Source organism: Mytilus galloprovincialis, chromosome 5 (genome assembly GCF_965363235.1).
Source record: "Mytilus galloprovincialis chromosome 5, xbMytGall1.hap1.1, whole genome shotgun sequence".
NCBI classification, from domain to species: domain Eukaryota; kingdom Metazoa; phylum Mollusca; class Bivalvia; order Mytilida; family Mytilidae; genus Mytilus; species Mytilus galloprovincialis.
This window is the reverse complement of record NC_134842.1, coordinates 11,815,998-11,832,475: the sequence shown is the minus strand read 5'-3', so window position 1 is coordinate 11,832,475 and position 16,478 is coordinate 11,815,998. Positions and strand designations below refer to the sequence as shown.

At 34.1% G+C, this 16,478-nt stretch overlaps 1 protein-coding gene across 2 annotated transcripts; it reads left to right on the top strand.

The window, feature by feature from the left end:
* The first annotated feature begins 8,109 nt into the window (after nucleotides 1-8,109).
* LOC143075153 (thiosulfate sulfurtransferase-like) lies at nucleotides 8,110-16,091 on the top strand. Of its 2 annotated transcripts, none has more exons than XM_076250476.1 (8): nucleotides 8,110-8,246; nucleotides 9,505-9,649; nucleotides 10,242-10,446; nucleotides 11,425-11,520; nucleotides 12,257-12,383; nucleotides 13,001-13,099; nucleotides 13,854-13,978; nucleotides 15,832-16,091. In XM_076250476.1, exons 2-8 carry the CDS (start codon nucleotides 9,513-9,515, stop codon nucleotides 15,889-15,891), a joined length of 849 nt encoding a protein of 282 aa, XP_076106591.1. In that variant the 5' UTR covers nucleotides 8,110-8,246; nucleotides 9,505-9,512; the 3' UTR covers nucleotides 15,892-16,091. The 2 variants fall into 2 exon arrangements, with proteins under 2 accessions (XP_076106591.1, XP_076106592.1); XM_076250477.1 differs by lacking the exon at nucleotides 8,110-8,246 and adding an exon at nucleotides 8,362-8,464.
* Nucleotides 16,092-16,478: the final 387 nt, after the last annotated feature.

Below are 16,478 nucleotides of genomic sequence, written 5' to 3'. Positions count from 1 at the left end.
CGTATTCGTATATCAATACTAGTGTTGAAACAGATCATATTTTGCTGAAAATTCCAGGTATTCCAGTTTATTGTCCGTAAACATGTGAAAATTTGCCCCAAGTCACGATAATTATTCATGTCAATAACTCGTTTGTTGATAGCAGGGTTGACGTGGTTGTTTGTATTGATGGCGTGTCATCAAACTGATGTCCGAAAAGTTTAGATGACTTCACTTTAAAACTGTTTTTAAGTCGAAGTTACTTTACTGGTGTCTATACACATATCCATTAAAAAGGGATGGATTCGTGCGCAAATGTAATGATTAGTCTTTCTTTATTGCCAATGGGTCTCCTCCATAACCATTTTGTTGTTACAGATAATCTCAAAGTTTGAACATTTCCGCAATGCATACTGATGTAACCTTATTGACAACCGGGACCGACTATTCGACCAGGTACTTTTTGTTGTCAATCTGCCATTCACACCTCCAAAGATGATGACATCTACTTTCATTGTTGAGTCATATGTTGTATCTTAAGGTACTTAGTTGTTGATACTTCAGTGATGTCATTGCTTTCAGAAGATGTGGAGATATTACATTAAGACATAATTATAGCCGAATCGAATAAACTTGATTGGAATTTGGCATTTTAGATGTCAAAAGAATGTGAGTTCATGTTCACTACCTCTTCTGACTTTTGAACATATTCCTTGAACCTTTCCGTTGGAAAGAGCAATAATATTCTTCCCTGTTGTGAGCTGTCAAAGTTTACTAGCGAAAATCTTAAAACTAATTTCATTCTTGTGATGAATTAATGTTAGATAATATACACACTATTTGACGGATATCATTGTGATATTGTAAATTGGTTTACAAAACCAGAGGTTTACTTTGCAATTTACATGTTTTAAGAAAATAGATTTTTTTATCGATCGGGAATATTTTTTGCATAATCATTGTGGATAAGAATGATCACTTTCGCTTTTTATACAGTTTGAAAAAAGTGTTTGACGGTTTAAGTAGCTGTTGACCATTTCTGTCTTTGGAATATGATTTCAAATAGCTTCTTAAACTACATGCTTCTCTGGACAGATATAACCGAAAACGGTCACATTTGGTGTGATAGTTTGTCATCATGTTCTCTAATACAATAGAATATTACACAATTATAGGCTTTGTATGAAATCGATATGAGGTTATATTATTAATTCGTATATTCTAACTCATTTGATTCGTTCAGGGATAGTCACATGTTAAACTATATTTTCGAAGGTTGATAGAAAACGGCGGATAGCAAAAAGCATATTGCACAGCAAAAAGCATATTGCACAACAAAAAGCATATTGCACGGTTATTTTTAGAATATCTAAAAACCGACATACTTTGTGATGTCATGTCGTGAATTTCATGATATTGTTGAAAGTTTCATAAAAAATATCTTTGATCGATTATTGAAAGAAAAAAATCTTCACATACATAAGATATAAAAAAAGTAAAGGAATTAACAACTTATATGTTGTTAATGTCTAGGAGACAATATGATATATATAAAATTCCAAAAAAATCAAATGACGATTTTGATCGAATATGGTCAAAAATTAATAATAAAACAATCATAGCCTATTTATGAGGTCAATATAGGATATATCGACCCAAAGAAGTATATCGACCTCGGACTTCGTCCTCAGTCAATATACTTCTTTCAGGTCAATATATACTTGTATCGACCTCATACAAAGGCTACACAGCAAAAAGTGCAACGCATGTTTTACGTACGTTTTAATAAACGTCTGTAAAACGCCCGTTTAACGCATGAAAAACGGGTATGCAATTTTTGCTGTGTATAATTGTATAATATCGACCTAAAAGAAGCATATTGACTGTACATACCATTGTAGCTATAATTGTTATGTTATTATTTATCAAATACTGCAAGAACAATGTAAAATTGGGGATTTTCAGAAGGTAATTTCAGTAGCATGCTGTATGCCCTGTGCAATATGCTGTTTGTGACCTACGGAAAGCTAAACACAATAGTATTAACGTGCACATTGTGTAAATCCAAATGTGCATGTGATCGCGTTTTAACGAATCACACATCTATAATAGTATTTGATTAATAATGTAATGTAATGTAATGTAATGTAATGTAATCTAATGTAATGTAATGTAATGTAATGTAATGTGTTATAAAGTTCACCTGTTACAGTAATTATAATTGACTGATCTGCAACTCTCACATGTCTACACGTTCTTAGATAAACATGTAATTAAATAGATCAATTGAAGTTCTTATACTGTAGTCTGACCATCAGATGATGTACTTGTTAATAAATTAGTTATAGAAACTGGATTGTGTTATTACATAGCAAATATATTACACATTTTGGCGACGAAGAAAAACTGAATATTAAAATAAATGGGAATTTCTACAAGTGACAATGCCGACTTACGGGAAATTAGACTCTTTTGATGTATCCGAAGATTGGACACAATATGTATAACGTATGGAACATTATTTTAATGCTAATGAGATAGACGAAGACGACCAGAAAAAGGATATTTTCTTAAGTGTATGTGGGAAGAATACCTACAAATCAATAAGGGATTTATACCCGGAACGAAATCACTGGCCGATTTAACAAAACTAGTGAAAGACCACCGAGATCCAGTACCATCAGAAATCATTCAGTAGAACAAGACACAGCGATGAGTCAGTGAGAACATTTATTGCAGCACTAAGAAGTCTAACAGAACACTGTAATTATGGTGACACGTTAAACACGAACATTACGTAACAGGTTAGTCGTCGGGATAAAGAGTGAGCGCAAACAGAGGAGGCTGTTAGCAGAGCCGAATTTAACATTTTGAAAAGGCATTGAAAATTGCTACCGCTATGGAGACTGCAGAAAAGAATGCACAGGACATCCAAGCGAAAGGGACAAATGCAGCATTTCAAAAAATCAACAAAGTTTCAAAATCATATACAAGAAACAACTCTGGATATTCGAAACAAGAAGGTTGTTACCGGTGTGGAGGAAATCACTTAGCCGCTGAATGCAGGTTTAAGGATGCAAAATGCCACAGTTGTAAAAAGAAAGGCCATATCGCACAGAAATGCCGTAACAAATCTGCCAATGGAAATTAAAGTGAAAATCACAGAGAGTTTAAATCACGTTTTAAACCAAGTGCTCATTTCATGGAACAGGATGAAAGTAGCGAAAGTGAAAATGAAGTTTACTCGGTTTTTCATTTTGGAAATAAATCTAATGAGGCATATAAAGTGCAAATCAATGTAAATGAATGTGAAATAGCCATTTTTAGCATTGCACAAGTCATGTCTTCTTTGACTATTAATGACGTTAAAATACTAAATCCCTGTGATGTGTTTTAGTCGATTTTAGTCTCTGATGCATGATTTTTTATTATTTATTGGTTTTGGCTTTTAACTAGCTGTCAGTAACTGCGAGTACTCTCAAATCGTATTTTCTTGTTAATTCGACCTGTTGATACTGTTCATAATGCTTTTTTGTTATTTTTTATTTATATGAATCTTGTCTGTACACCAGCTTTCATTATTTGTAATATCTTCAATTTTCACTTATTCTTACAACATTTGTATAAACTTCAAGATTATAAAAAAACCGGTTTTTTTTCTAAAGTGAACATTGATTGGTAAAATATTTCTCAGTCATGTCCTGTGTTTGAATTTGTTTGTTAGCTTTTTGGTCATGAATGTTTGTCTCTAATATTTAATTAACTGTGCATTTGTATTCAGATATCGCAGATCAAATTTATTCGTTCATTGTTTAATCATACGTTTTTTGATTGAGTTAAGTCTGCCAATTGATATTTTATCGTATGTTTTTCTTTGTTGTGATGTTATGCTATTGTTTCAGAAAAAGGGAGAAGGTTTGGATCCATTAAAACGTTTAATCCCGCTATGTTTGCACCTGTCCTAAGTCAGGAATCTGATGTACAGTAGTTGTCGTTTGTTTATGTAATATATACGTGTTTCTCGTTTCTCGTTTTGTTTATATAGATTAGACCGTTGGTTTTCCCGTTTGAATGGTTTTACACTAGTAATTTTGGGGCCCTTTATAGCTTGTTGTTCGGTGTGAGCCAAGGCTCCGTGTTGAAGGCCGTACTTTAACCTATAATGGTTTACTTTTTAAATTGTTATTTGTATGGAGAGTTGTCTCATTGGCACTCACACCACATCTTCCTATATCTATGGAAATAGATACCGGAGCGTCAGTTTCTATCATGAGCGAGGATACTTACAAGGAATACAAGTCGAAATTCAGAATCGAACCGACAAGTGCTTAACTCCGAACATACATGGAGAGCAGATTCCTGTAATAGGACGTGCAATCGTCAATGTAAACTACAAGAAGGAACGCGCAAAATTACCATTACTAATAGTGAAGCGTAAAGGTCCGAATTTACTTGGCCGAGACTGGTTTGACAAACTCCAACTGGATTGGAAGGATATTTTCTCCGTCGTTGGAAGTGATAATCAGTCGAGTGATTTAAATATGATCTTGGAAGCAAATAAGGAGGTTTTCAAAGACGAACTTGGAACTGTAAAAGGCATGAAAGCACAGATTTATGTTGATGAGAGTGCCGTACCGAAATATTTCAAGGCTCTCCCTTTGCCGTATGCGTTGAAGGACAAAGTGGAGATAGAACTTGAATGTCTTGAGAAGGAGGGTCAGATTCAGCAAGAAGAATTTTCCGACTGGGCTGCTCCGATGTTACCTGTAGTTAAGGAGAACGGATCTGTTAGAATTTGTGGTGACTACAAGGTAACCGTTAATGCCGTTTCAAAGTTGGATAATTATCCGATTCCTAAAACTGAGGATTTATACGCAACGCTTGGAGGAGGACAAGGATATACAAAATTGGATTTAAATCAAGCATACCAACAAATTGAACTTGATGAGGACAGTAAAAGGTATGTGACTATAAACACGCATAAGGGTTTATTAGATACAATAGACTTCCGTTATAGTGTAGAGTCCACCCCAGGTATTTTCCAAAGAACACTTGAAAATGTTGTTCAAGGTATCGCCAATATTTTGGTTCGAGTATATGATACACTGATAACGGGTAAAACAAGGGAGGAACATCTAAATACTCTTTCTGAGGTTTTGTATAGATCTAAGAGAATCTGAATTCGGTTAAAGAAACAGAAGTGTGTGTTCATGGCCGAAGAAGTAGTTTATGTGGGATTAAAATATAAACAAACACGGAATCTATCCTGTGGAGAGTAAAGTTGAGGCGATCGATAAAGCACCAAGTCAGACAAACGTGACAGAACTGAAAGCTTATCTTGGAATGCTGAATTATTACAATAGATTCTTAGCGAATTTGTCTCACTTGTTAAAGCCGCTACATGTACTTCTACAGAAAGACACAAAATGGAGTTGGGAAAAAGAACAGGAAAAGGCGTTCATAGAGTCAAAACAGCTGTTGAAATCCGCATCAGTACTTGTACATTTCGATCCGAAAAAGAAATTAATCTTAGCATGTGATGCATCTCCGTATGGATTAGGCGCCGTACTTTCGCATAAAATGGACGACGGCAGTGAAAAACCAATAGCTTATACATCTCGAACACTTACATCAGCAGAGAAGAATTATTCCGTTCTTGAGAAGGAGAGTCTGGTCATAATATTTGGTATCAAGAAATTTCATCAATATTTGTATGGACACCCCGTTACAATCATAACCGATCACAAGCCGCTCATAGGTTTATTTCGAGAAGATAAACCTTTACCTACAATGGCCGAATCTCGAATTCAAAGGTGGGCACTGACTTTAGCTGCATATGAGTACACGATTGTATACAAAGAAGGGAGTCTGAATGGCAATGCGGATGGACTAAGTAGACTACCGCTGAAAACAAACATTGAAAAGACGCCAGGTGATACTATATTATTAATGGAACATTTAGCCACTACGCCAGTTGAAGTTAAACAAATGCAAAAGTGGACACGCAAGGATACAATACTTTCTATGGTGCTTAGATACATTTTGAATGGATGGCCGTCAAAATGTCCCAGTGAAGACATAAGACCGTATTATAGTAGAAAAAATGAACTGTGTAGTCAGGACGGATGCATATTGTGGGGAGGAAGGGTAATTGTACCACAACCAGGACGTGAGGCCATGTCAAATGAGTTACACCAAGGACATCCAGGGATTACTAAAATGAAAGATCTAGGAAGAAGCTATATATGGTGGCCGAGAATGGACAATGACTTGGAATTATCTGTAGTTAACTGTTACAGTTGTCAGGAAAACCGAAAATTATCAGCAGAAGCACCGTTACATCCGTGGGAATATCCGAGCCATCCGTGGTCAAGAATACATATAGACTTTGCAGGACCATTCATGAACAAATCATTTCTAATTATATGGTTGATGCGTATTCAAAATGGATAGACATACACGTCATGAATTCTACAACATCCGAAGCTACGATTGCAAAATTTCTACAAACGTTTGCAACACATGGATTATGTGATCTTATTATTAGTGATAATGGAGCAGATTTAGTAGTAAGGAATTCGCCGATTATGTGAAATCAAATGGAATTGAACATCGCACTTCCGCGCCGTGGCATCCAGCTAGTAATGGTTGTGCTGAACGAGCAGTTCAGAGTTTCAAAGAAGGTATGAAGAAAATCAATGAAGGAACTGTCCTGGAAAAGTTGAACCGTTTTCTTTTCAACTAACGTATAACGCCACAAAAAACGACAGGATTGGCACCATCAGAATTGCTAATAAAAAGGAAACTCAAGTCACGTCTAGATTTAGTTTTTCCAAATATCGAGAAGAGAGTTCAGGAGAGACAACAAAAACAAAAACATTATCACGATAAGAAATCTGTGAACAGACAAATTAATGTAGGACAGGGAGTATTTTCCCGAAATTTCGCAATTGGTTTAAAGATTAAATGGATTCCAGGAGAAGTTATAAAACAATCAGGACCACTTTCATTTCATATTGCAAGATGGACGTGTCATTCGGAGACATATTGACCACATCAGAGTACGAAACTTCGATTGCACAAACAACCGAAAATGAAGAAAAATGTGACAATGACAGTGATTTGTTTGAACAAGAAATAACTAAACCGATAAGTTCTCCTGAGACCGAACAACCGCAAATCGAGAAACCGTCAAATATGACTGAACAAATGGAACCACGCTATCCGAAGAGAATAAGAAAAGAACCGTCGCATTTAAAGGATTTAGTGTTGAAATACATGGTTGATTTATATAGAGGCATAATAATCCTCACAACCGTTTGAAGTGCATTAAGTACTTCGCAGTGCATGTGTGTACATATCAATTAGTGTAAGAAATAACAACAAGACCAGTGCGAACATTTTTATTTTTATTTTCATAGTAGGACATTATAGTTTAAGTGCAGAAAACTTTAACGAATGAATCTTTGTGATCTGACATTTTTTTTGGTTTTAAAACTGATATGGACTTATCAATCAGTAGCTGTGAAAAGACATTAATTTTCTGTAATTGAGTTAATTTGTTTTTAATTTGTTTTTATCTAAGGCTGGAGAAGTGTTATAAACTTCACCTCACTTTATTACCGTATCATCTGTAACAGTAATTATAATTGACAGATCAGCAACTCTCACATGTCTGCACGTTCTTAGATGAACATGTAATTAAATAGATCAATTGAAGTTCTTGTACACATGTTGTCATTCTGTAGTCTGACCATCAAACGATAAATTAGTTATAGAAACTGGATTGTATTATTACATAGCAAATATATTACATTTTGCAATGTTATGCAATGATATACAATGTAATGTAATATAATTAATGTAATGTAATGTAATGTCTTATATATCATAATATCTTTTTTTTATCCTATTATCCAAAAACATGCAGGGGATTTATTTTTTGAAGTACATCATATATGTGTTGGTTAGTTTTTACGAGGCAATGGATTACGTAAGTACGAAACTATACAAACAAAACTAAATTTTAGACAAGATAATCGCAAAACACACAAAGTTAGAATGTAATAATATCTTAAATGTATGTCAAATATACACATGTCACATATATACATTGATTTACCTGTACTTATTCACGAGTGATAAATGATCATGAATTTAAAAATAAACAGAAAAACTTCCACATATTTAAACAGAATCAGGTTGTTACAGTGCTTTAATATGTGATTATCCTGTTCTTAATAGACTTATCAGCTAGCTTTTACAAGGTTAGTTAAATTTGTGTATACAACTTTTTTGGTGTAAAAACTAGTATTTAACGTCTTTTCTATGATATGAACATGAGTGAAATAAATGGTCCGAAATAAATATACAGGTATATTATGATAACAGTCTGGTTAACTAAAACATGTGTGTCATATCCATGAGTCCCTGATTTATGTCAATATAGTAAAATTGATTGAAAATACTGTTTAGATAAGTAGCTGTAAGTAACATGCTATTATATAAATAGATATAGAAGAGTAAGGTAAGGCCTATAATTCTTTTTTCTTATCATGCATGTCATAAGTTCTAAAAGAGGTACAAGTGGTGAAGTTGAAATCATCCTTTCGTAAGTTTACGGACACCATCAATAATTGTTTATCAGTAATGGAATATCCGTTTCACAGATGAAAGCGGAATCCGATATGTCCTGATGCCGTAAGTACAATCCCATCTCCTTTCCCCGACATACCGAATTATAATTAATGCCAGGTTTGTACTACATGTGCTAGCAATCACAACACGACAGGTGGCATATATGGAACAGGATATCTGTTTACCCTTCCGGAGCACATGACAGCACCCCCAGTATTTGTTGCTAAGTCTTTCGTTTCTATGGTGTGTTTTGTGTACTATATTACTGGTCTATCATTCTTTTTTTTAGCAATGGCGTGTCAGTTTATTTTCGACTGTGTTTTGTGTACTATTACTGGTCGATCATTCTTTTTTTTAGCAATGGTGTTGTCAGTTTATTTTCGACTTGTGAGTTTTAATGTCCCTCTGGTATCTTTCGCCTCTTTTTTACAAATATGACAAGCTGATCGTCCGAATGTTGATATATGTATATTTAAGAATGACATTAAAAACTTAAGCAAACAATCATCGATAATTAAGTAAGCCAATAACTTTTTTTATTACGATTACTTGAAAATGACAACTGTATTGCAATATACGTTTTGTGTCACACATTCTTCCTATACAAAGCCCACCGATATGGTCGTTAATAGCAGTATGAATGGCGATTGAATGCATGGTCAGATTTTTATAAGATTAAGTGACGTTTACGAAATTTTCGAGTATTCTATTGCAAGCTTTCAGTGTAGAACTTTACGTGCAATAATGCAATCTCAAAACAGAAAATGAACAGTCACAATTACGTATCTCGTAAAGTCAAATTAAAGAAACTACGGATTACACCACAGAGACATACTCTAATGTAAGGACAAGCTGCCGGTTCATACGGCCTCCTGTTTACTATTTTAGATTGTAAAATGACACCCGAAATAGAACCATTGGTCAGTTGTCGGTGGCTAAAAGAGAAACTACTTGATAAAGCTTTAGAAGAAAATGTAGTGGTCTGTGACGTATCCTGGTCATCACAGAAAGACATGGAAAACCAGTATAAAAGGTAAAACAATTATGACTGGTACTTGTAATAAATCTAATGATACAGTTATTTTGTTAAAATAAAGCCCGTCAACCCATAACCCTGTATGAAAAAGTCTGTGTAAACTTTCTTTTTGTACAATACAAGCTTAAGCCATACACCGTTTATGTTTCAGTTGTTAAACTTGTAAAATATACAGTTCAGGTCATGAAACTTTTATTCTTGAGTAATTAAAACACCAAAATCCGAACAAACGCCTTTAACTTTATTTCAACAGTAATATTTTATACCATATTTTATTCATGATTTATAATGAAACAACTTTTAATAGTTTGTATTTTACCTGTCTATATTATGATGTGATATCTTTATAAGAGTATGGACAAGAAAGGAGTTTGCATGTTTACTCGAGACTATGAAAAAGGATTGCATATACTTACTCTTAAACATTCCTAAACAGTACATACAGGAGTTTGTTCCAGATATTGCACGAAATAGTTTGAAGAACAATTTATTGAAACCATATCAACTGCTTTGTATAAATATGGATTTCTAAAGTAACATAGCAATAGTAATACTGACTATATTTAGCAGATGTCTTCCGATTTTTCAGTTGTCATATTCCTGGTGCTGTATTTTTCAAGATTATGGACGAAGCCGAGTTTTCTGAGATTTTTCCAAGAAATCTACCAGCAATTGATACATTTGAACAAACTGCGAGAGAGGCTGGCATAAACAAAGACGATCATATTATTCTATACAGTGACTCGGATATGAACGGATTCTTTATGTCCGGTAGAGCGTGGTGGACATTCAAGGTAAGATTATATACTAGTTTTATACAGCGACACGGGCATGAACGGATTCTTTATGTCCGGTAGAGCGTGGTGGACATTCAAGGTAAGATTATATACTAGTTTTATACAGCGACACGGACATGAACGGAGTCTCTGTCCGGAAGAGCGTTGCGTAGTGAACAGATTTTTTTTTGTGTCCGGTTGAGCATAGTGGACATTTTTTCATGCTTAGATTATTCTATGGCACTGGATAAATGAATAAAAGCTAATATTGAAAAAATAGCAAACATTATATAATAGCTCTTTCTCCTTTCTTTTTTTACAGGTTAATTGTATAAAATGACAAATATTGACATTTTTGTGAACTGATAAACCGGAATGAAACAATAGTTTTGATGGTGAAATGAAGAGTTAAAAAATGTAACGACTCGAAAGAAACTCATTACAGATTATACTATCCGGCGGTGGCGAAAACTTTTTGTATAAAACTTTATATTTCAGAAGGTAGAAGACCTGGATGCGACATACCTTTTGAGCAGATACCTTATGTTATAAAGTTTCACGGCCGTCTGTTATATGTCCATTGTGCTTGGTCTCATTTTCATAAACAATATGTCAACTATATTTGGTGAAAATAAAGGAATGATTGCAATGTGTACATGTCAATCTGGTAGGTTTCATCTGACCTTGACTTTATGGCTCATTTTACAATGACACAGTTCAGTTTTCGTGTTTTGGTCTGCTTTTCAATTACCATAAGCAATAGGTAACTGCATTTGGTGTACATAATACTTGTAAGATGGACATGACTGTTTGACAAGATTTCTCTGACCTTGACTTCATTGTCATGAATATTTAAATATGTTAAGTTTTATATGTGATACTTGAAGTCAAACCTTTATTTTTCAGACTTTAAACATAAAATCAAATGTAGTATTTGTACATATTCCGCTGACACGATCATAAATTTATTCCAATTGTGTTTTAATATTCCAATAGGTATTTGGACACGAAAAGGTATCCATACTAGATGGTGGATTGCAGAAATGGAAAATGGAAGGTTTTCCTGTAACTGATGATGTTTCAAAGCGAAAGGTAATAATACTATGATAATATATATTCTTATTTTGTATACAATCATTGTTAAAGTGTTGCATCATTGTGGAAAAAGAAGGGGTATGGGGGAACCATGACACACAATTAATATGTGCATAGATTTTTTTTTCAAAAAGCAAAGGGACAGTGCTTTTATTGAATACTCTATCTTCGGACTTTAATATACCAAAGTTGGAGCGAAGTGCATATTTTTTTCTTTCATGAACATTTTAGCAATCAACACCTGAAATAATCGAGAACAAGGCGTGTAGTTTATAGTATACTCTACAAACCTTCTGCATTCAGAAGCTAGACATAACTTTTATCACATAATGTAATTTTCTGTTTATTTTGTGGTTATTGATGGCTTTTTAAATGGAGCGATGATTTACTCAGTCTTTAGGGAAGGACATTAAACTTTCTCCAGGGTTTCAAAATTTTGAAGCGAGCGAATCCGAATAACCATGAATATATTTGAAATGGCATTCAAAGAAAATTAACAATCAGCCGCAATGTTTCCGTTTATGAGCTAAAGCATGTGATTATCAACCTTAAAATATAATTGTATATATATACCATTTGAAACAATACTTGACTTTCATAAAGTTTGTGCTTTTCAAGCCTAATCTAAAAAAAAAAATTGTAAACACTCATATTTACAAATTTAATATTTTAACTTTATTGATCCAGTAATATTTCGTAGAGAGTATTAAAGTCAGTTGTCGATTTGTTTCAGTCAGGAAATTTTGCTGCGAACTTCACAAATGAATATATTAGACATTATGCTGACTTGGTTGATATAGTTGAGACAAACAGCATACAAATATGTGACAGTCGTCATCAACATAAATACTCAGGTCCAGGTTAGTTCAATTAGATTCCGCGTTTTAATGAACAAGCATTATAAAATTTATTACTTCTATGGATTTAAGATTTTGAGGACTCCATGTTCACAATAAAAATGGCTGATGGATGCAGCTGAGATATTTGAAATCTCAGATACAGGTAATATAGAGAAGATTATTTTAAAAATCAAAACAAATATAAAGTTCATATAAAACTACACGTTGAGCAAAACGTTCATGAAATCCTGTGCTTCGGAGGGGTAATGAGAACCTGTTGCGTCCCGATGACAGGACGGAATTACGGAGGTATGAGACATGTTAAGAAAAATAGTCTATAACCATGATAACGGCGAACCAGGTTGAAATCGTACATTCTATTATAAAAATTTGGTACTTAATTTTTTACGGTTATTTTTTTTTATACTAAATGTTTTTATGATATTATAAGTATTGAAATCGAGAAACCAATGTTTTCTTTTTTTCTTTACTTCTTTCTTTTTCATAAGTTTAACCTATGTAGAATGAAGGAAAGAGTGATGAATGAAAGTTGATTGATACTGTTTATCCATACAACTGATGGAATATATCATTTAAGATCATTTAATGAACAGTTTTTTGTTAACCTTTTTTAAAAGAGAGTTCTGGTAACATCAAAGGTTCAAGGAATATTCCATTGTCATCATTAATGAACCAAGAAGATGGAACACTGAAAAGTATAACAAGTATTAAAAACGGTTAGTGTAATATTTTGTGATGAGATGCAAGCAGAAGGCTGTTAAAAATTTATACAGGCCTATAAAGAATATGACGGGGTTAAACATGTGCGTATGAGCATGCACTCAACCTAGAGAACAGTTGTGTAACAGCACAACATAAAACTTAATGCAAAATTCTTGCGTATATGTTTCACTCCAGGTGTGAAACTCAGAAATTAGTAAAAGCAAAATATCTTACAAAGTCCAAATTATAATTACTCTAAAACCAATTGGCTGTTCTTCTTTATTTTGTCTATTGTTGAAGATTTAATAATGCCCTCTAGATGTCGTTTGGTTATTTCTTTTTGTCGTTAGGTTGCTTTCTCCTTGACATCCACTAAAATGCATGTCATTTATTAACATGAATAGGAATGACACACTACTATGTAGATCGATTCGATTAACTTTTTATCAAGATAAATTTGAATATGCATGATACCTATTTCGGGTCGGAAAAATCTCTGGAAAGTATGTATAAATGTTTGAACCTTTCAAAACATGTACATGTATAAGTGTAAACAATCAAGTCCAGTTATTCATCATTTATTGATATTGGACATCGATTTAAGACGACTAAAATTAACAGTCACATTGGACGTCGATTTGAGAATGTGACGTTAGATTAGGACGTCGATTAGAGGCCGGACGTCGATATGAGTCTAACATATAATATTATATAGTTCGTTTAAATATGAATATCGACATTTATTTTAAAAAATATTGAAAATTTCAGAGTTATCGTCTGCTGGTGTAGATTTAAGTAAACCTGTAATTACTCACTGTAACAGTGGTATGTCATCATGTGGTCTGTGTTTTATCCTCCATTTGTGTGGTTGTCCTGGTACTTCAGTTTTTCTGGTATGTAGATTTTAAACCAATGTTATTTTTAAATGTTTTGTGATTTTTCTAATGTAACATTGAAGTTTAAAAAAAAAGTAATTTGAACTATATGTATGGTTTCTGGTAAGTAATTTATGTACATATACTCAAAGGCCACCAATGGGTTTTCAACGCAGCGAGAAAATTCCGCACCCGGAGGTGGTCCTCGGCTGGCCCCTCAATAAAAATGTTTAGTTCAGTGAAAAAGACGTCATACTACACTCCAAAACATATAAATGAACTAAAATTTAAAACAAAATTACAAAACTAACAAAGGCTTAGGCCAGAGTCTCCAGACTTGAAACAGACGCAAAAATGCAAAATATATTTCCGTTAAACTTTCTCGGGGACAACTGAGCAGAATGACTTCATATTTGTCAAGCAGCTTAAATCAAATATATTATAAATTGCTTCGCTGAGCACAGCCTGATACGACCGCAGAGGTCGAACCCTGAACCGTTGGGGCAAATTTGGACACAACATTCAAGCGTGATCCTCCTCGTAAAAATTCGGTGATCGCAATACGCATTGATCTGTCATTACAATAAACAATTACTAGTATCTGATTGTACGAGGTTCATTGTACATGTTAAACACGTGTTCAATACCCATGCTTTTTGTTGATTGTTGACATAATATAGGTTTCTGACACACCAAAAATGTGGTCAAAGATCTTACAAATGTATTGTACAATATTGTACAATTGAATGTTCTTTCTTTCTTCTTGAATCTTTTCAAAAATTTGAAATTTGAAAGATTTTGAAAACAAAAATATGAACTCCCCAAAAAAATTGTGTACTTGTTCAGTAAAAACACTTTTTGAATCTCTCCTTGGAGCAATTACCATAAAACTCAATCCAAGCCTTTGTAGTAGGGAAACTTGTAGTACAATTTCCAAGAGATCCATTCACTTAAACACAAGTTATTGTCTGGAAACTAGAAAAATGATTGTTTTTGGCCCCTTATTCATGCATGTTTGGCGCCATCACCCTCAAACTTAATTCCAAACTTCCTTTTGTGATATGGAACCTTATGGTACAATGTCAGAGATATCCATACACTCATGCACACAAGTGATTGTCCGGAAACTACAAAAATGCTTGTTTTTGGTCCCTTTTTGGCCCTTAATTCCTAAACTGTTGGCACCATAACCCTCAAAATGAATCCCAACCTTCTACCTGTGGTATTTAAAAATATTGTGGTAATTTTTCAGAGCAATCAAAATACTTATACACAAGTTATTACCCGGAAACTAGAAAATGCTTGTGTTGGGCCCTTTTTGGGCCCCTAATTCCTAAACGGTGAGGACCATCATCCCCAAAATCAATCCCAACCTTCCTTTTGTGGTGTTGAACCTTCTTAAAAAAAATTCATAGAGATCCATTCCCTTAAACTAAAGTTATTGTCCGGAAACAAAAATGTGTCTTCGGACGAAGACGCAGACGACGACATCATACCATTATACGATCCCATTTTTTTTTTGCGGTCGTATAAAAACGTGTGCAAACTTTTCGTATCAGTTTTCCAATTTTTAGAATAAAGGGAATATTCTGTGCATGTCAAAGTGTTTCTACATCTTCGTTCACTAACTTAATTCAGATTTTTAGCATGGAGTATTCACCAAATAAAGAACACAATTTGTCTTTACTTGAAGGAATAATAAAACGTTTCAAATTGGAATTAAACTTGTAAGAGCATGATCACGTGAGATGAAGTTATCAGCTCTGTTTTTCTTATCTATCACAGTTTCTTCATACTCAATAATACAATAATAATTTCTTTTATCAAACAAACTACCTTTTATTTACAATTATCCGCATTTATTTTTGTAGGGAGGATTCACAGAATGGAAAGATAAAGCTCCAAAGGAACTTATTCAGAAAGTCAGCTAGACAGAATAATTTCAGTTAACACGTATCCAATCATAATAAATGTTAACTTCTGGTGAAAATATTGAAAATAATTTATTTGGTCGATTGAACAGAAATCAACTATCGCAGAATTCGAATTGTTTCAAATCTATACTATTAAACGGGGAGACTTCATTTTGTGTGTCGCTTCTCTTCTTTCCACAATAAATTAATCATCATGCTTTTGTGTCCTATATGTACAGTGCATAGTCGCACTTGTCATCCATTCATATGGTTATTCAGATTGAGTTATTTTGGGAGAAAAACGAGAAATAAGGCGTCCGGATATTGTTCCGTCATTGGACGAAATTTTAAGTCAGATTGGACTTCCGGTTTGCGTTTTTCTGTTGTTTTTGAACATACATACAGAGGCGGATGCAGGAATTTTCGAAAGGGGGGGTGATAACCCAGGGCACCCAGGGCAAAAGGGGGGGGGGGGGGTGCAAAACATATGTCCCGATACAAATGCATTGATCGGCAAAAATAAAGAGGGGGGGGGTGCGCACCCCCGGAACCCCCCCCCCCCCTGGATCCGCCACTGTACATATACTACGAGTAAAGTGTATTTT

What these genes read in the sequence shown, in the direction of transcription:
- LOC143075153 (XM_076250476.1), top strand. Translation starts at nt 9,513, where the DNA reads ATGACACCCGAAATAGAACCATTGGTCAGTTGTCGGTGGCTAAAAGAG. An exon ending in GAGCGTGGTGGACATTCAAG is followed by an intron (nt 10,447 to 11,424) that starts GTAAGATTATAT and finishes ATATTCCAATAG; the next exon opens with GTATTTGGACACGAAAAGGT. An exon ending in ATGATGTTTCAAAGCGAAAG is followed by an intron (nt 11,521 to 12,256) that starts GTAATAATACTA and finishes GATTTGTTTCAG; the next exon opens with TCAGGAAATTTTGCTGCGAA.